Raw genomic sequence first — 20,733 nt, forward strand, 5'->3', positions numbered from 1 at the left:
ACAGCTTTGTGTGTTACCTGGTTTTTAGCATCGTTGCTATGGTAACACTGATGTTGAATGTATGAAGCTCCCAGAATCTGCAAGGCGGTGTCTGACTCAGACAGATATCTGACAGCTGTAGGCATGTCCAGACTCTGCAAACTACACACACACACACACACACACACACACACACACACACACACACACACACACACACACACACACACACATTAAGCTACATATTAACAGTGGCTATGACAAGAAGCCAAGAAGCAAATCACAATACGAAAGCAATTACTCATGATTTTCATTACTGATAAATCTGTTTCCGTTAATTATCCATTATTTCCATTTATCAATTCATCATTTTATCCGTGAAGAAATCTGAAAAAAACAAATTAAATAAATTGTAACACTTTGTGTTGCACAGTAACAGTGATGTCACACTCAGGCTGTGCTCCTGAAATGTTCACATGTACCCTGGTTGAGGGGGTGGATGTGTCAAACAGACGCAGGACTTTCCCCCAAGAGACTGATGTTTGTGTCCTGTGTGAAACCAAGTCAACTTTGACTTATTTTTTGATACGTTGACAAATTTGATTAAATATGTAACGTGATGATGCTCAACCATAATTGTGTCATAAATGACTTTAACTCTTCTTAAACTAAATTATGTAACTTTACATGAAGTAACTTGTCTTTTCCTAAACCAAACCTACCTAAAATTTACATTAAATATGTAACTTTGTGTTAAGTTCATAACATGACCACACCCAACCGTTATTCTTTTCCTCAACCTGAAACACCCATCTCACTGGCACTCACAGAACTTATTATTTAACGTGCGCAAAACAAAAAAGGATGTGTTTCAGCTAAAAAGGCACTAACGGCATAATCACAGTTCAAATACGCTGAGCTGATTGTTGAGCTGAAATTTGGGTTTTGTTTGCACACATCGACTAAGTGAATCTATCTACGACAACCAGTGTTCTCTCTGTTTGCCACAATCATGTACGCAATACAGTCTTTAGGGTCTGGATCTGTATGAGCTGCTTTTCCTTGACCTAGTCTAACCGTTAGGGACACTAATTCATGAGATAACATACAATCTGCTAAATAATGGCAGTCCTCCAGCCTTTCGCCACCTCTTACTGCTAACAGTCTTATGTGGAAAAATACGCTTTGCAAGTACTTTATATTTCTGACAGGGCCACAAATTCAGCTGATCCGAGGCAGTTGGTGGTCCACATGTTTTACCGAGTTAAATGGATGAATAATTTTTCTCACTTCTCCAGCGGGTCATTGCTGTGTATCGACGCTCCATCCAACACATCCACTCCTTTCCCGACGCTCCTCAAACTGCGGAGCGAGGCGGCCCGGTGGAGGGAGGCTTGGTGCTGCCCTGTCCCCAGCGTATGGTTGGCTCTGGACACATGCTGCTGCCACTGTGTCCCCCAGCCGTCCCCTGCTATGGGGACCGCCCTGAGGGTCCCCGCCCAGCCCTCCTGTCCAAAGGCGGAGCTCTGCTGCTGGTAATGCTGCTGTCGGTTGGTGATGCGGCTGATGGTGCGGTGGGAGGGGCCTTTGTAGGTGTACTGACACGGTGGCTCCTCCTCCTGCCAGTAGCCCCTGTCAGGAGCCAGCGTCCCGCTGAGGCTGCGCCTCAGGGTGCCGGGGGGAGGCACAGTGATCGAGCAGGGGGCGGTCTCTGGAGGGACCACCACAGTGAGAGGAACGGCCTCCTGGTCTGCCTGGCAGAGTGACTTTGAGCGTTTGCTTCGGCTGTGGGTCTGGGAGGACTGGAAACTGCTGTGGACCACGCTGGGTCCTCTGTGGCTCACCCTGGAACTGGTTTCCACAGCGGAGCGAGAGGAGAAACCAGAGGAGCGCAGAGGGGCCGTAGGCACCTGCAGAGCGGGCGGTGAGTGGAGAAATAAAAAGTTAGCAGACACACAGCAGCAAGGACAGACGAATACCTGTGTTTTAGAAATTTTGTATAAAAATGCAAATTTTAATATAATATCCTAAATAGCACTAAAACTAGTTACAGAGAAGCTCTGAGAGTGCACGCAAGGAGAAAAAAGTACCACGAAAAGTACCACAGTAGTGTTTATTTTCTCAACATTTTTACATGCAATAGTCGGAGTTAGGTGCCGCTACAGTCGTAGCTCCACTAGGCCATTTAATTGGACTGCTGTCCCCGTCCCAGTATACAAGCACTGAGGGGGAATCCATTTATTAAAGCGCGTCCAACTCCGCCAAGTAGCCATTGCTATGCCCTCTTACAGCTAGTTGCTGTTGGACCTTCTTCCTGTTGACCTTCTCTGCACATAACAGACAAGTTAACAAGCTGCAAACAGGTTGCAAGCTGCAGCACTCCCCATGTTGACACTTTCATCTTCTTTTTTTTTCGTCTTTGTTCTACAAATTTATTCTGATCAACTTCTGGTTGAAACCCCGGCGTAGGGACAATGGAGCGTCAGCACAACACCTCGGCCACCTCAGGTCAGATTGAGGCGTTTACATGACAGAGTAAACTGACTCCCAACCGCAGAAATATAACATCAGTCGGACCAACATGTTCACACGTAATTTAAAAGTCCAGTTTTAGTTGGACCAACACCATTATTCGACTTTTTTTAACATCATGTAAATGTATGGAGTGCTTGAGGCTAGAAAAAAAATCCCGTACAGCAAAACAAATGCTCTTCCTGCCCTCCTTCATAAAAGGCTCGCTACTGTACGCTGCAGGAAGCTCACCGCTGCCTCTGCATTGTTCCACTTGCCAGTTGAAAGCAGCAGACAAACGTCCTGTTTATATTTTCTTTTTGTCTTTACATTGTTCTGAATTCGGTCAGCAGTGAAAGACAATTAGACCAGAGAGGAAACTCACACACAACACTGGGTCACTGCTTTCCAGTGTGTATCTGTGTGTGTGTGTGTGTGTGTGTGTGTGTGTGTGTGTATGTGTGCGCATGACTCACAGGTTTCCAGACATGAATCAACTGTGCTACTCTTTGGGAGAAAAAGTCCGATTTTAGACATCTGTGGCTCAGAAGCCTGGATAGACATCAAGTTTTGTTGTGGTGCGTTCAGACCACTTTCGTAAGTATTTGAACCTTTAACAATCAGGCAAGAAATGTCCCGTAAAATGCAAGAAATTAGGAAAAGATGACAAGAGAAATGACTTTCCAAAGAGAGAGAGAGAGAGAAGTATTTGAAAATTATCATAAAAAGGGAGCTTTTATAGTACTTTTTACTGTTAACTTCTTGTTAAGTTGCACATTTCCTTCTTCCCATGTTTTTCAAAGAAATCAAGCACATTTGTTCAGGTTTAAAAGGGTTAATGTGCAATTCTAATATATTACAATGTTAGTTTCATTTTCATAGTTTTGCTGGTTTTTGACATCTTGGAACGCGGAGAGATCTGTGCGATAAAAAGGGCAGGAAACATGACATCTTGGACAGATTTATCGTACAAAAGCCATCAGTCTATCTAGATTATCTAAACCTGAGAGTGTCATTGCAGAGGAAACCGTCGGGACGCCTGCACTCACTCTGTCAACTGTTTACGGTAGACGGTTAATTACTGCAACATTTGTTTTCATCTTTTTATCTTGGGTGTGTCTTTCTGTGAGATTTCGCTGTCAGAAGTAGCTGCTCACATATCTCACTCACGGGCTACAACTGAGGACACTGAGGTCACGTCAGGCCATCAACGAAAAACAAACAAAACTTTGTCACGGGCTGAGGATCAACACTTTACTTTGGGTAACACAGACGCGTTTGGCCTCTTTTTTTCACTGCAAAGAGATTCAAAAATAAGAAATGCACATCCTGTAGTGGGTGCTGGATCCAAGGTTAACCAAAATGTGAAGAGATAGAGATCCACGCACCAGGAGGCTCCCCTTTTGTGAAGAAAAAAAAGTTTGCTTTTCTCACACGGCTCCACGATGAACAGCGACCACGTTTAGCAACCGCAAAACTCTCACAAAACATGCGTTTACAAACTCACACAACTCGTGCAGTATGATCTAAGTCTCATTCATCCAGCTGTATGTGCAATACTTCCCAAAAACATGCATTATAATATAATGTTACGCTTTAAATGACGTCAGTATAAACAGGCTCATGCACAGCCGAGTAACATGCATACTAAGCACACGTGTTTGACCTCTGCTCGAGTGGAGCTTAAAGGCGAGTTCAAGCTCGCTACTCGTAGGCAGAGGCGCTTTATATTGTAACGTCACAGCGAAACGCATTTGTTTGACTGGATAAATGAGACTTGGATTACACTGCGAGAGTCATGTGAGAGTTTGTAAACAGATTTAAGATGGAAATTTTCTGTTGTTTACGAGCAAAAAGAAGAAAATTTGCCTGCTCTGTTCACCATGGAGGCCGGCGAAAAGTTTTCTGTATGAATTCAAGGTAACACGCTGTGAGTAATTGTTATACAAACAATCATTTAAAGGGGAGAAGTTTCCAATCTTTGATCTAAACTGCTACATGAAACCGCAGACCTGCAGTGATTTTGCACTGACCTGATGTCTTATAGTGCAGCACAGCTCTGGCAGGCGGTACTTACAGACATGATGCGGCTGGGTGTGTTTATCATGGATCTGGAACTGAAACCGAGGGTGTGGGAGAAGGTCTTTGCCTCAGGATAGCTGTAATCTGGACAAAGAGAAGAAACACAAAATATTAGCCTGACTCTTGAAATGTTATCGCAAGAGGAGAAGTCGCGTGGCATCACTCAGTGGAAACACAATCATCTTGCAATTGCGTTTTATTGACATTTTGAAAATAGTTTTGCACAAATCTGTAACTGAAACCCGCCTTATGATGGATAAGAGAGTACAGATGAAAAATGATTCATCGAGAGACACTCGACTAAACCTTTAATGGTGTTAAGGTGATTATTTTTTCAATGGTTCAACCAGACTGACAACTGAAAGAGACAACAGTGGAATAAGAATAAAGGAAATCAACAGTCATTGGTAAAAGAAACAGGAAGCTTAGCTGTTTCAGTGTCAAGAGCACAATGATGTCCATGTCTCACTATGATGTCTCAAAGTTGATCTAAAACTTCACGATAGAAATAGAAGGTTAGTTTAGGGTTAACACTTTTGGAATATCAGCTGAATATACTGCAGACTGACAAATCACATTAAAACCCATTTAATCGAACCACGGAGTGGACTGCAGAGAAAGATCGGTTATCCAAACACTGGAAGTGATGTGGTTCAATGATGATCAAGGGTCAGTTTTCAGGACTGGACAAACAAATTCAAAATCCAAGTTTAAACAGTATTTTGGACATTAATGTGTGTATGAGACTGCTGACGGCACAACAAATTGTCCCTCTGGGGTTAATAATCATATCCTGAATGGAAATGTTAATCATTTCCTTGTTTTTCTTTTAGGGCCAAAAGTATTTGGCCAAATTAGATCTAAGACTTTTTTAATGCCACTTGGAATTAATTTTAAGACAAATTTTCTGATAACCGATATTGAAGACCTCTTGAAGACATCTTTCCAGTGAAAAAGTTTGCATCAAATGTATTTGCGTCAAATGTTGGGAAAAAATACAATTAAAAAAACAACAAATGAAACACATGGAAGACAATAAATATATTACATTATGATAAAAGTATCTTTGATGAGGAGGGAAATATCTGGCACTTCTATCTGATTCTCTTGGCAATTTTGTGTTTTTCACTCTGCACGTGAGATTCAACTGCTTGGATTCCCATCATGACGAGTTTAAGAAGAGAAATTTATTAAATTATTAAACAAAAAAACTGATGTTACCGATTATTTTGAGATGTTGAGATGTGACGCAACATAAAAAAAAAGATTAATAAAATCCTACCATGTCTGAGCATTCTTAAGAGACTTTGGAAAGATTAATTTAAGTCATTTTTATACTATTTAAGGTCTTATTGTTAGATGAATTCAAGGCCTTTTAATACTTTTTAAGGATCTGTGGGAACCCTGCATGTAACCAAGACTTTAGACAGTCAGAGGCTAAAGCATCTGTGAAATCTTAAATTAATAAGTTAGCGTGGCACATTTGTGTGTGGAAAAGAGGAGATGGGATTTTAGTTGTTAGTGTGAGCATGGGTTTGTGTGTGTGTGTGTGTGTGTGTGGCGGATACAGATGTGTCAGTAGAACAAAACAAAGGTTAAGGGAAGGTATTTTTAAGACACAGCAGCTTACGCGTCACACCCCACAGTTAATCTACAAAGCATCTGTGCAGAGGCGGAATAAATGATTTTTGAAACCTCTTTGCCCAGAGAACAATGTAGCCATACATTCTTTATAGAAACTATCTCCAGGTACATAAAGGCACGGACCAGTGGGATTTTCCCTGTGGGATGGTATTTTTTTCCAAACCCTGGCCTTATATACCCTTTGTTAACACCTGGTTTGGAAGCTGCGTGCAGTCACGCGTGTATCCTTCTGCTAACTTTGCCAAGTCCGTTGCTAGGCTTGTTTTATGCTTTGATTGTTCACTGACACTGTTTCATGTGACCATGGTGGGTTGGAGAGTAATAAACATATGATGCAATATTATCTATTAAACTATGCAGCAATATGAGACGATAGAAGCTCCGTCTTAAACAAACTTCAGGTATATATTTAATTACATAGTGCTGATAATAGGCCAACCTCTCCTGACTGCAAGACTCAGACTTGCACTTCTGCTGTGTGCGTTTAATCGTTTTACTTTAGAAAAATTGTTGTGAGTAAGCCTACTTCTCCTATAACATTCCCAGTTAGAGAAAGGTTGAAAATAACGTAATGCACCTGTGGCCCCAGGCCCCCAAATCACAACATCTGCCCCTGGTTATAATAATGAGAGCTCAGCGCGAGCGGCTGGATGAGACAGGAAGCGATGCGTCCTGTCTGACTAAACTAACACAAAGTAGTCTGTAGAAGTCTAAAGAAGTCACTTTCCACCTCTGAATATTTGTCTGTTTGTTCACTGAGACACTTTGGTGCTGTGGGGAAAAGCTCCGCTCTGTTTGTTTGTCTCTCTGTGCTGCTGTCGGACCATCAGCTGTTTGATCCACGATAATGAGACGCCGTGACAGCACATACGACTCGGCCGTCAAAAACTCGGCTGTATTCTAGAGTCAAAGTCGTTCACTTCATTTCAAGATTGTTTAACGTGTCTGCTGTTGCACTGTTTTGGCGTGAGATTTTCCTCGGTGCCATGAGACAAGAGACCGAAAAGCTTGAGACACATGGCAGATGCGTGGGAGTTGGCAACCCCATTTAGGAAAGGATTAACAGAATTTTAAAATAACCGACATAAAAGACATAGGAAAGATTTCGTCGCTTAGAGGTTCTGTATGTCAGTTTTAATTATTTTTCGATTAATTGCCCAGCTCTAATGGGCGTATTACCGTTGTAGCACCGGCTGATTAACCCACGAAGATGAGTGACAGCTGGCTTTTCAGCAGTTAATTTAAGAGCATGCCATTCCCGTAACTCATTGGCTCCAGGAAGACACAGTGTCGCATACACAAGCCAAATTCGTAAAACAACAAGCAACACAAACTATTTACAGTGTTTACACACTGAATCAGGTCAAGGCCCTGAAGACTCTGCAAAATGTAAGACTGACCCAAGGAAACAAATGAAGACCGTATGTTAGCATGCTGACATTACATTACTGGCACTCATCAAAAGCATCCACAGCATAGTCTCTGCATTAGAGGTCTTTGTGTGTGTTGGACAGATGGATTCACTTCACCTCACAGATGGGAAAAATGTACACAAACATGAAGACGTGGTTGAGGACGCTTTGTGTAGATTGCACAACCTAACCACTTGTGTTTATGATTGATTGATTGATTTAATTTTATTATTGTGTCATGCATAAACAACATGCCCAGCACAGACAGGCTTACAAGACACCACCATTAATACAAAGAGACCAGAAACCAAAGCTGACAGTTGACAATAAAATATTAGCAAAACAAACCATCCTGACGTTTCTTCCAGGCTTCAGCAACAAAGTGGCTAACTTGTAAACATTAAGAGTAAAAAGTAATTTAATCCTGTCGTCATCAGTGCTCCAAAACATTTAAGGATTGTGAACATACATTTCATTCATCAAAGGTGATCTTAATTCATCATAGAAGGGACAATATGAAAGAAAAAGAGATTCATTCTCGACCTCTCCTAAATCACAAAGTTCACACAGTCTGTTTTCCTCTGAGATGGTTTTAAATCTGCCGACTTCAAGAGCCAAAGGAAGATTTTCTGTTCTGAACTCGTCAACTAAAGATCTCTGACTTCTTGTCAAGTTTCCTTTAACATAAAATTCAGTAACATAATTATGCTCGACCTAAATATGTGTCCCTAATTTGGCTTTTAACAAGAGGTCATTTAACAATTTTTCTTCAAATCCAGAAAGTAACGTTTCTCTTATTGTTCTCACACAGCACAGCGGATTATTTCTATAAATGAACTTCAGCTTCTCCAAAGATAGCATGAAGCTCTGCAGCCCATTGAGACTTCTGCACTTTACTCCAAAGAAAAAACTTTCTTATTTAATCCTTTTATCCAACATATTGATAAAACGGTTTAATCACTTCACATTTCCTTCTTGTCGATCCAAGAATCTGAGACACCCAGAGCAGCCAGAGAAGCAGCAAATTTATGAATGCCAAGAAAACCTCGTATTGTGTTTAAACTCTCAGACTGGAGAGCACGTTACACTGTAAAACATTACAGCGAGCCGCGACAGAGACAGGACGGGGAGCGCTGCCTCGAGTTATGTCTTGGAGGAAAACAACAGATGTAGGACGGAAGGAAGGAGGGAGGCGATGCTGCTGGGAGGGGTCCTGGCCTGCATGCCTCAACATCTGCATCACCAGTTCAGGGGTCAGGGGAGGTATGCTCACACACGACCACCACAACGAGGACGACACACACACCATATAACCAACAATGTATTACCTACATGTCTTAGTATACAGCAGCAGAACCACAATAAATGAAGATAAACCCAATAAAGCCTAAACATATAAGGTCTCTTTATCAGCTGCTATGATCCAGTTATTTGCACAAATTCTTCATTTTATCAGATTGAATGCATCAATACTTAAAGGAATGTTCTCCTGGTTTTTAACCTTATCTCCATCTCATTCAGCAGCTTGAGTAATTATTAATACAACATGGTTTAAAGTCCGTTCATGGCGTCTCAAAGCTACTCAAAGATTTTTCACAAAGTGACTTTTTTAGTGTCGGTATGAAGTGAAACAGCTCTCCATGCTGCCACTGACAGAAGTGAAGCCAGCATGGCACGGCGTGACAACGACGTACTGCTGCTTATCTAAAATCCCAGACAGGTCGGAGCAGGAATAGCTCGACCCCGCGCCTGTTTGGGTGCTCAGGGGTCATCAACGACATTGGTCCAGGGGCCAAAATTTTTCTAAGCAGACTGTGGGAGCCGAACTTTGAAAATAAATATGATAATGATAATACTAATAACACCGACACTTATGGTGTTTGTGCGTTTCTTTGATGGGAGGGGGTTCTTTGGCGCAACATATTTTTCCAATGCGCGATCGCTGTCTGCTGGTTTTGTTTGATTTGTAAACGTGCGACCATGTAGAGACAGAAATGACATGCAGGCTATTTAGTTTGTTTAATAAAAGGACGAGGTATAGACCTGTTCTATAGGAGAGGTATTTTTAAATGACTTCTGTTGTGATCTGCCGCTATAAAGAAAATAAAATTAACTTGACCTTAAAGGGGGGCGGGGCGCCTAATACTTCGTCTTATAATCAGCTCTCGTCTTCATGTTGCTTGCGTTGGTTTCTATAGGTTCATCTTTGAGCCTTCATCACTGACTAACCTGACGAGTTAATGATCAATAACAGCAGCTGGAACAACTAAAGCCCCTCTGGACAGCCGCTGCAGTAAAACTATGAGGTTGACTGACTGTCGTAGACAGCCAACGTGGTTCTTGTACACGTTTGACACACAGGAGAAGTTTCAGGTGGTTGAAAGCACAACCTCATAGCTCGATGCCACCAAATCCTCCCCAGCGGACCTGTAAACTGACAGTACACCCTGTCAGAACAGCTTATCGAGGGGACAAATCGCTTTGGAAACCCCGCAGCTTTCCGATGGTGTATTACAGGAGGCTGTGTCTGACCATTTCTGTAACTTTTTAAAACCCGACAACACAACATTCACAACCACTTCACACCTGAATGGCCAGCTTTTAAAATTCTTGACTATTTCTATCACTTCACGTGAACAAAACAATATTGCTTTTCTCACCTTTTAATGTTTTTAAGAGTCTTTGGGGGGTTTTTAACGCTGCGTTCGAATGTGGCCTTAAGAAAAAGCTGTATTTGATGTTGAACGTTTCAGTTTTATTAAACATTTACTAAAGGCATTTAAAGAAAGTTTAGTGCTGGAGTTTGTTATATTCCAAATTTTAAATATTGACAGAAAGTTTTTCATTTTTGTTGTAACTGCATATCGGTTCCAAATAACGACTAATAATCGGTATCAGTATGAGCCCTGAAAAAACAATATTGGTCATCAGAAGCATTACACAAGCGTTTCTATGTATGTTTCTGAGCTATCATGATCCAGGAGAGCGGGAGTGTCTCCAGTTCATGTGCTGCGACTCCCCTTCCCTTGATCCCATGACCTAACAAATACACACACTTATCAGGGTTTCGGTGAAATCTCCACTCTACCCCACATATATCTCTTATCTCTTCACTGACGGTCTGTGAATCACATATCAACTTTATATCTCAACTTTCCTAAAGTGAGAGGCATGTAACTACGACAGTCAGATGGTTAGAAGTAAAATATTTCCTTACATCATTTCTGTGTGAACAAAAACACTCACATGCCAGAGGAAGAAATCCACAATATGGGAGTGTTGCTTTCCGAGTTCCCGTATGTTTTTAATCAACTCCAGCTCTCTCAAAGTCTTATGACTGTGATTAAACCCAGATGAGACTGTTTTCTCTTTGGCTTCTGCAAAATAAGAAGCGTCTCGGTGATTTATGTATTTATAGCGTATGGAATGTGTGCACGACCTCTCGATCACCACGAGCCATTATTGGGTCACCCCGCCAAACCTTTCTCAACACCATGTTTTCTCAATACAGCCTTCGTCGCAAACTCATCTCACTTAGAGTCCTTGTCCTATGATATCCAAAAACAATCTGTCTTCCGAGACATTTGTCTCCAACACAAGTCTAGATTCCACACACAGGAACCCTCTGCGAGTACCCGTCAATGCAAGAGTGTGGGATGAAATACACAACATTTGGACTGTCATTGAGGTTAAAAGGTTGTGAAGGCTTGCACTGACAGAAGGTCATACGATGAAAATAGAGTGATATGCAACACGGGAACTTTTGTGGCCACTTAGGCTGCAGGCTGCGGCTTTATAATGAGTGTACCGACATGAAAGTGGTCCAAACCCTCTCATCCAACTGTCGGTAAGAAAGTGAATGAGCGTATTTCCCAAAATGTTAAACTGTCGCTTTAATGGTCTGACCTGAGTGTAGAACAAAAAAGCCAAATTGGAAAAGGTTTATCCTCTGGGGTGCATGAATCTGCAGTGAATCTGAAGAATTTTCTGCAATTTGTGCGACAGTTTACAAGATACCAGACTATAAAAGTTTATCTTAAGTATCTTATCTTAAGTATCTTAAGTAATCTTGGAAACTGATTGCCTTTAAAAAGTAAAGCAAATATATATATATTTTTTATTTAGTTTATATCTAAGTGTTCAGTTTTCTCAACATTTAGCTGTATTAACTTATTTTGTTCTTAAAGTTGTTGCAACTTAAAAATAACAAGTTCAAATACCTTGTTCTTTTTTAAGCGTCAGCAACTTCAATAAACCAAGTTAGTCTGACTTAACCTGATCATGACAAAGATGATTTTTCCAATGATGAAGTTCGGAGATCTGCGAGTTCTGTTTTGTTTACATTGTAAGGAAAATACAAATATGACTGACTGGTTTGCGACCAGCAGAGTACAGCTATATACAGCACAGTAAACTTGGTTTAGTGAAGTTGCCAAAACTTAGAAAGATTGGTTTAATTAAACTTGTCATATTTAAGTTGCAAAAACTTCCCAAAATTAAGTAAATATGACTAAATTTCAAGTAGATTTAACATTTATATATAAAGTAAACATAATTTAAGACTAATAGTTGTTAAATTCCATTGTTCAAGGCAATCGATCTAAATTAAATTTACCTTTCAGAGTTCACAGCGCATGTCTGGGGCTTTTCAGGGGAGATATTTTGACCCACTGTGACATTTTAACGACATGTTCATGCAAGCAATCCATCACGGGAAATTTAAAAAGCCGCTGTTAGCATAGCGGCTAATTGACAGAAGAAGAAAGGCGGCCGTAAATGTCCGTAACCTCGGAAAAAAAATGAGTTTCGGGAGCTCCTTACCCTCCGAGCAGAGGAAGAGATCAGCTGTCACATAACAGAGACGGTTAATGGTTTTTATCGACAGGTTATGCCTTTGTTATTATTTAGAAAATGCTCCTCACGCATTATATCATATGTCACGCTTGAGGCGGATACTTGTGTGTTAAACGTCACGCCTCCTTCGATCGCGGGGTGCTGCCACCATCGTTTGGTTCTGTGTAAAAGAGCAGGGGTGGTACGTCGGGGGGACTTCGTTGTGGCTCTATAGCGTGATCTCTGTGTAAAAGCAGCTCTAGATAAGACCCTCCTACAGCGCCTCTTGAAAAAATCCAAACTATCCCTCTAACTCGTACCTCGGCCATGTCAAGTGAACGCTAGAAATGTCAGAGTCGACCTCCATCTCCTCTCCTCACACGTACCTTAATTAAAAAAACTGGGGGGGACGGTGAGCAGAACTGACTCCTGAAAGGATTGAAAGTTTGACCTTGGTAGTTCGGATGGTTACACGCCTCGCTCATGTCATTATGCCCTCTGCTTATAATTATTATGAATTATAAATCTAACCGCTCCCCCGCAACAGATGTGGATAAGGATTTTCTCACAACCTTTCAGACTCGGTAGTTTTAATGACCTCAAGTAGTGAAATGAAAACTCCTGACTTGGACACGGTTACAGGAAAAGTCAAGGTTAAAAGACAGGGCTCTGAGGTTTGGACAATAGAGCCAGTATCTATTCTAAGTCTCAGGACAATAGAATCTATCTTTGAAATTTAATTTTGAAAAAAAAAAAGAAAGAAAGAAAGAAAAACACAATAAAAGCAGCCTTACATCCAAGTGCAATGAACAAAAAACAAAAACATAAAGAAAGCCAATACAAAACCTACACATCAATAAACAAAGACTGAAGCCACTGACACTTAAATATCACGTTTGGAAGAAGGAACAAGTACACACTCATTTATTCCTGCCCCTTTATGTATTAAAGCCAGACCAATATATCAGTCAACCGATATTATCGGCCGATATGAGCCTTTCACGAACATATCTGAGCATATCAGCATCAGCGTGTATTTTTTTCCAATATGCGCTGATAAGAAAACGTTTATTACAGACCATATAATGCAGAAAACGATGCTCGGGTGGTTTAGAAATGTTCAGCAATTGACTGATACTGAACAGGACTGATGTTTATTTAACTATTTATTTTACAGTATTTATTCTTTATTTAAATGGTCAGCAAAGACCAAACAGTACTGATGCTTTGAACGATCAGCATTTATTTCAGTTTTATTTATTCTTTATTTTTGTTTGTGTGTTATGTTAAAAAAGTAAATTGTTAAATATTGTTTCAGAAAACAGCTGTCTGAGTACTTTTGCATATTGGTGCAAAATCAGAGCAAAATCCACACAGAAATGATCTTTTTTCATTCAAGCTCAAAAATTATATATCACTATATCGGTCGCCGTGTCGGTAATTAGTGAACTTTCTACTATAAAATCAGAATCTGTCTCAAAAATCCCATTTCGGTTGGGCTCGAATATATACATTCATACTCTATTTTAACAAACTCTCCAAATTTAACATACAACCTGCTTCAACATGGACAGCTATCCCAGTTTCATATACACCTACAATCTACTAAAGTGCTGCAACTGAGAAAAAAATATTCTCTCAACTGTCAAATGTCATCAAATCTAAGTGAATCTATTTTTCTCTGATGTTTGACCTTCTTCGCGGTGAAAATATCAGCCGCGCAGAACGACAGCGGGCCTGACCCCGGTGGCCGAGGTACAGGCCGCTCTAAAATAGACTCTGATAACATGCTGTGAAAAGGAGATTGGAGAGGAATGTTCCACACACAAGGTGGTCGATGAGCTCACAGCAGGACGGCTGTGCAGAGCCAGACATCAGCGTTTCTGCTTCAACGGGTCTTCTGCGTTACTTTTTAACGGTTAGAGACGCACCCCTGTTCAACCCCGCTCATCCACGCGAGCGTCCCTTCACACTGCGCTTATTTCCGTCTAAGTTTGCGTTATTTTGCAGCGCCGGCTCTCCATCTGTTTCCTTTGCTTTCATTCCCAGTGTAGCTGGACTGCATCCAGACCCGACTGAATTCAGACCACAAAGTGTGAACTTCACCCGGTTTGCCAAACCTCTTTGGCTCATTCAGTTCAACTTTAAATGTCACACAAAACAAAATCCAAACCAGGTCAACAACAGTTTATGCACTGACTTTAACTCATGACTTTCACTTATTTAGGCTATTTGAAAATAAAAGCCACCATAAATTTTTCTTACCTAACTTTTTTTTTGTTTTTTGCAAGAATTAGCCAATTTACCATAAATTAAATATACTTTACATGATGGTGCTGCTGTGTTGTAAAGTCAAATCATTTTTTTATCACAGTGCAATAAGTACGCAAAGCAAAAACAAGCACACAAAAGCCTACACTCTTTACAACTGTGTACTGTTTAGATACATGCAGTATATCACCTTCTAAGCAAAAACATCTTAATTTTAGTTTGTCTTTTTTCTTAATTCTAAACATTCAATGGTTTTCTTTCACATCTGCACTGTGTGAATGGATCAGCAGACTCTAGAGAAGAAAACTGAAGCTCAAAATGTGCCATAAGTTTTGTGTTAAGTCAGTGTTGCAATTACTTCTGTCGAAACGGTTGCTGTGAAAAAATGTGGAGCAGCCTTTTAAATTAATCCCAGAAATGAACAGCAACCTCTGGCTGTCCAGAGTGGAGTAAAAATACATCTAAATGTTTATTGCATGCTTTCTAAAATGAGTTACACGATTTGTAATTAGGAAGCTCAAACTTGCAAACACACTGGTATTGTCCTTTAATACCCAAAAAGTATCCGCATGGTTTTTTGCAGGCGACGAGTCATTTGGGGCAAGTGGGGAGAACTACGGAGGCCCTGGGAGTGCAAAACACTGTAAATTCAGAAAACACATCCCAACTGGCATTGGACGTCAAAATGTTGTCAGAAACACGTTGGACTGTTATGTCGGACAGATGTAAAATTTTGGTTAGAATAAAAATCAGGTTGATGAAATTTTAAATGTCAATGTTAGAATTTTGTTTTGTGGATGTTCGGACATTTTGCAGATGATGGGTTTTGTTCTCCATACCTCACTAATAAAGGTTTTTATTCTACGTCAAGATTACGGTGGCATGAAATGTTTAGAAAATGTTGGAGTTTGGTTACTTAACAACACAACTTTAAACCAACAAACTATCCACGTTATTAGAATATAAGTCAGTATTTTACATCAGTATTATACCTCAAACTAATGTTGGCATAAGACGTCCTGACATCGAATTTTGGTCTCCAAATGTCACAACCTAAATTCAACATTGATGACGGTTTCCAGCTAGGATACATCATCACAAATTTAACGCACGTGTTGTCAAACTGGTGAAGATCTTTCTTCATAGAGAGGTGAAGTTACGAGTCCTAAAACGTGAATGTCCGTTAGCCTTTTAGCACTTCCGGTTCCCGCGTCTCTGGGTTTTTGGATGGGTTTCGGTAAAATGCCTTAAATAAGGTCCATGGTTAACACAGGCTAAAGATACTTACACGTTTTGTTCTGCGACATAAAATGCGTCCATTTAACACGATTTTTGAACTTTTAAGGTTTTACTCGTCTTAAAAAGGTGGTTGCTAACACGTGGCTAAATGGGACTACTGTGTTTGTTGTTAAACTCATTAAACCTGATCATCGCCTTTACAGCTTTACAGAGCCGCACTCGAACTTGTAGATTTATCTGTTTACGATAGTTTTCGATTGTGTTTGAACGTGTTTTTACAGTGTTTGTAGTGGTGAAGTTTTAGTTGCGTGACCACGATGTAGTTCGTGTGTAGCCCAACAATAGCTTTTTACTTCTGACAATTTCATTTATGCTTCAAAACACACAAAAGTGGTGTTCATCTGTGAAGATCATCATGCTGAACAAAGCATGTACGTATCATAAACTTATGTTAGTCAGAGAGCTTATTTTGGCGCTAATCGAAAATCCCATTCAAAAATCCCAGAAGGTTTCTGATGAAGGAACCAGTGCGATGAATACGCCATCACTCCACCATCTGTTTGCCTGTATCACATGTGATTTCTTAATTTGCTCCAAGAGCTTTCGTATAGAGCTCCACTGAACAGGGAAAAAGTGTGTTTTAATGTTACAGAGTTTCATAGAAATCATTATTTAATTTTGGATTAATGCTTAACATACAACATTTTTGGTTGGTGCTGCTGTCGATCATTGTTCTACATTTTCAGGTCAGTTTCTGGATTTAATTAAAGTGGTGTTTAATGCTCTCAGCTGGAGGTGCTGCTATGTGGGGATGCCCCCATGCTCACAATGTCAAGTGCCCAGTTATGTTCTCTGTTGGATTATCGACTGTTTTAAACTATGTGGTAAATGTTAAAAAGCAAATTATGCCTAAGTGTACAATTTTGTAATTCTCTGGTTTTGCATCCGTGTAAAGTACTTGTTGCTTCACCGCTGGCTTTCCACCTAAAACTGATTATGTGGGCAATGGAAATTTCTTATGAAAGGTGATCTTTGTTGGCTTGGAAATATGAAGTTAGTCATTTTACCAATGAAAGGAGATCAGCGTTCACAGCTGCAGCCTTCAAACATCATCCTGACTCCCTGCTGGGTCAAACTGGGGTGCTGTCTTATCAGACAGGAGAAGGAGCAGCAGTCGAAAGCAGAAGGGAGTCTTCCTTCCTCTTCCCGTATTTCATTTTTGAAAAGACTAATGAGGGGTCATAGTTCAGCCTGGGATGAGACGGATTTGGATCATCAAAACCTCCCAGTATGACTGGCCAGTGGCCACCATTATAAACCTGCACGTCAAGACGTGACCATGAACTGGATCTGAGCACTTAATGTGGACAGAATATTCCCTTAAAATATCGAAAATGAGGCCTTTTCAGCATTTTCCAATAAACATGTGTCTCAGCTGGGGTTTTTATCAGTTTGAAACACACGGCCTCTGGTCTGTTTATGGTCAGCTCTTTGTGTTGTCATGGATACGTCGTGCACAAACCAAATATACGACTTTTTACAAGGCAGCGGGGGTAGAGATGCATGCTCAGAGGAAAAGCCCACATTTCTGGTTGGAAGGAGAATCACACCTACTTCCAAAAGTCCTGAAGGACTTGAATATTGACGTTTTTTTGGATTTGCACAAATATTGCAAAATGGACCTTTTCAAGAAGGAGGTTGAAGGAATGAAAGTGGGAGGCTGAGTTCATGCTGTCAAACAATGTCGACAAAAAAATCCTTTTTTTGATGCAAAGAAGCAAACTGGCACAAGCTACTCCAAATGTTCCACTTTTTCACATCTCTACGTGATAAACGACACATTCGGACACATTAATCAGAGCGCGCACGGCTGCATGTAAACAGGAATATTAGCTGAATATTGATTGCCATCAGCCATGTGAACTGTTAAGAATATCATCTTTTTTGGAATAAGGGCAAAAAATGGTTTATTTTGTGCACGTAAGCGTGCTCACTTTTAGGTCATGCAACAGTTGTGGTTCAGCATGTGAACTGTGATAACTCCAAACAATCCTGACTGGAAACTGTGAAGTCATAATTAAAGTTTCCATAGAGACGGTAAAAACAGGAAATGAGCAGGAAGTGCCACACTCAGAGTGGCTCTCACAGCGCAAGAATACAAATCTGTGCACAAATACGCAAGATTTTTCTAACATATCTGCAGATATTTATTATTAATTTGTCATGTCATATCAAATAACTGTGAAATGGTTCAAATTCATGGGTCTACAAAGCAAACTGACACAGTAATCATCCAGTAATAACCTGAGTTGTCTCCACTCCGGTCCTGTGACAGTAATCCTCTGAATAGCCTCGGGATGAACTGGACCACAATAACAAGTATGTGCATGTTTTAACACAGAGATGCTGCAGCTCTCTCACTGCGTCGCCTCCAGAATGTGTTACAGCTGCAGTCGGAGCACAAAATAGCCGAACACAGCACTAAAACAAGCCTCTAATATCGACGCAAGTGACCACAAAAGCAAGATATTCTAAATACAAAAAATGAATGAGAAAAAGTTCATCGTGGGACTGCACCTGACTGTATACCAGTGCTGTGAGAAAGTTCGGTACTTTTATGCTCAGTTTTGTGTGCAGCTTTCCTAAATTCAGTATGTCCTGTGTTTTGGCGAGAACTCCCTCACAGCGGATATTGCTAATGCGCAGACTCCGGCTCCGAATGACGTCACCAGCGCAAGATGGCAACGCCCGTATCTGGGATGTTAAAGGTCCATTTCACACAGCGTACCAGCAGCGTGTCAGGAGCGCAGAGCACGTTATTCTTTATTTCGGCGCTCAAGTTAGAGCGTGCACGCTGCCCGCCTGAGTCTCAGCTGCAGCGCATCTACAGAAACGGCGGCTCGCCGATTTTTAACGTGTGATGAGCGACTCTGGACCACTTTTTACTGCAGTTTAAAAGTCTTGGTCACAGAGAAGAGGAAATACAAAGACGTCTGTTTTACTCCAACTTCCCTGCTTCCCTTTCAAAACAAAAGCCCTCTGACAGCGTCTCTGGGGACAGAATCCAATCAGTTGCTCATACAAGGCATTTTATTTTGAAACATTTACAGGACTGTGTTGTCGGCAGTGCCGGAGCTTGCACGACTTCAGAAACAAGTGGAATTTGTGCTCGTAAATGTGGAAATAAAGTACTAATATCTGCGGGCCGTGACGCAGCTGCACTGTGCAACAACGCTTGAAACAAGCATGAAACACGCTGCAGTCAGGCGAGGCTACAGTCACGCACAGGTGACGCGTGAAACGGGCCTTAGCTTCACTTAAGCATAGCGGGGGTAAGTGGGGGCACGTTGTCCATCTTTACATACAGTCTGAGGTGCTAAACCAAAGTGAACTGAACTGGGTCGCTTGGTAGGAACAGGACGTAAGAGCAGTAGTGAGAAGGCTGTGGGGGGGCTGCAGTAAGACGACATCTCGTGGGCTTTATTTTGAAGGCCTGTCCGAACGCTTTTACAGGGTAACAATAAAGAGACCCCTTTGCCTCCTGAATGACCACCTCTGTCACACTTTCACTTTGTCACGCAGGCATCAAAAGTTTCACGCCTAAGTGAAGATAAGTCATGATGATCTCATCAGGGTAGTTTTTGCAAACTTTGTGAAACTGAAAATGGCTTTTTTTACTTTCTTTATCACAGTGGTGTGTCATATCTATCACAGTAAGCATGAGCAACTCTTTAATGGTTATATTTACCGAACACTAACTGAGTCATAATCCCAAAATCCTCCCCCCTCTGGAGCCAAAACCTGAAAGCCCTCTCTGTGTTCAGATGGTGTACAGTTACATTTGGGAAGTGGAGTACGACCGCAACGTATAGGGATACGGTTACCGCTCCGATTACTGTGGTCAGAGAAAGAAAAATGGCGCACAAACCGACCTGAAAGCGATACCTGCTGAACGTCATATTAAACTGCAGAAGCACGACGGCTCTTAGAAAAAGTGTTATGTCATGTTTCGTGACATATTTACAAAAACTGAAGTGTTAAAGGTGAGGAGAAAAGGCAAAAAGGGTAAGAATGTAAACATGAAAGTGAGGATCGGCGGCTTAGTAATACGCTGAAAATCAAATATCGATATTTTTGACCAAATAATTCAACTTCTACATAGCAACAATATTACAACACCACAATGAACAACACCCCAGTAAACCTCTGATTGAGCACACAGACACGTTAACCCTTTGAGACCAGAAGCAACGTCACTTTTCCTGATCTGCTTTCAGACGTCTTTCACAAGCATTTTAACCTTTGAACCCTGAGATAAATTTGATAAATTAAAAAAAAAAAAAACATGGAGAAAAAAAGGCAAGAAGTAAGGAATGTTAAACAAATTGCAAGAAATTAGTCGATTTAGAAAATAATTTTAAAAAACGAAAGGAAAATAGCCAGCCAAAACTATTTAGTAGAATTATCATAATTACAGATTTACAGATAAAAATTACAATTTTTAAGCACTCTTTCTTTCTTTAACTACTTTTTTACGCAATTTTCTTGTAATTTTTACCGATTTCTTGCTATTTTTTGTGTGATTTTCTTCTTTTTTTGCTCATTGCCTTCTCCTCATGTTTTTGAAAGAAATCAGGCAAAATCACTAAATTTTTAAAGGATTTAAGTCCCTCTACAATAAAAGCAGCACACAAAAAATCATACAAATATGTAGCTGTTACGATTCCCCACAAACTGTATAAGCTAATGTACGCTGATACTG

General features: G+C 40.7%; 1 protein-coding gene across 1 annotated transcript in view; it reads right to left on the reverse strand.

Moving 5' to 3' along the window:
- LOC121943726 (plakophilin-3-like) overlaps window positions 1–20,733 on the reverse strand; it is a 43,849-nt gene that overhangs the window by 20,860 nt on the left and 2,256 nt on the right. Inside the window, exons 2-4 of the mRNA XM_088086573.1 lie at window positions 4,568–4,656; window positions 1,270–1,889; window positions 18–141 (exon numbers count right to left, since the gene is read on the reverse strand). Coding sequence (XP_087942699.1) covers window positions 18–141; window positions 1,270–1,889; window positions 4,568–4,656 — 833 coding nt within the window. The remainder of the gene's footprint in view (window positions 1–17; window positions 142–1,269; window positions 1,890–4,567; window positions 4,657–20,733) is intronic.

Source organism: Plectropomus leopardus, chromosome 1 (genome assembly GCF_026936395.1).
Source record: "Plectropomus leopardus strain MGB_pleo_1.0 chromosome 1, ASM2693639v1, whole genome shotgun sequence".
Lineage (NCBI taxonomy): Eukaryota > Metazoa > Chordata > Actinopteri > Perciformes > Serranidae > Plectropomus > Plectropomus leopardus.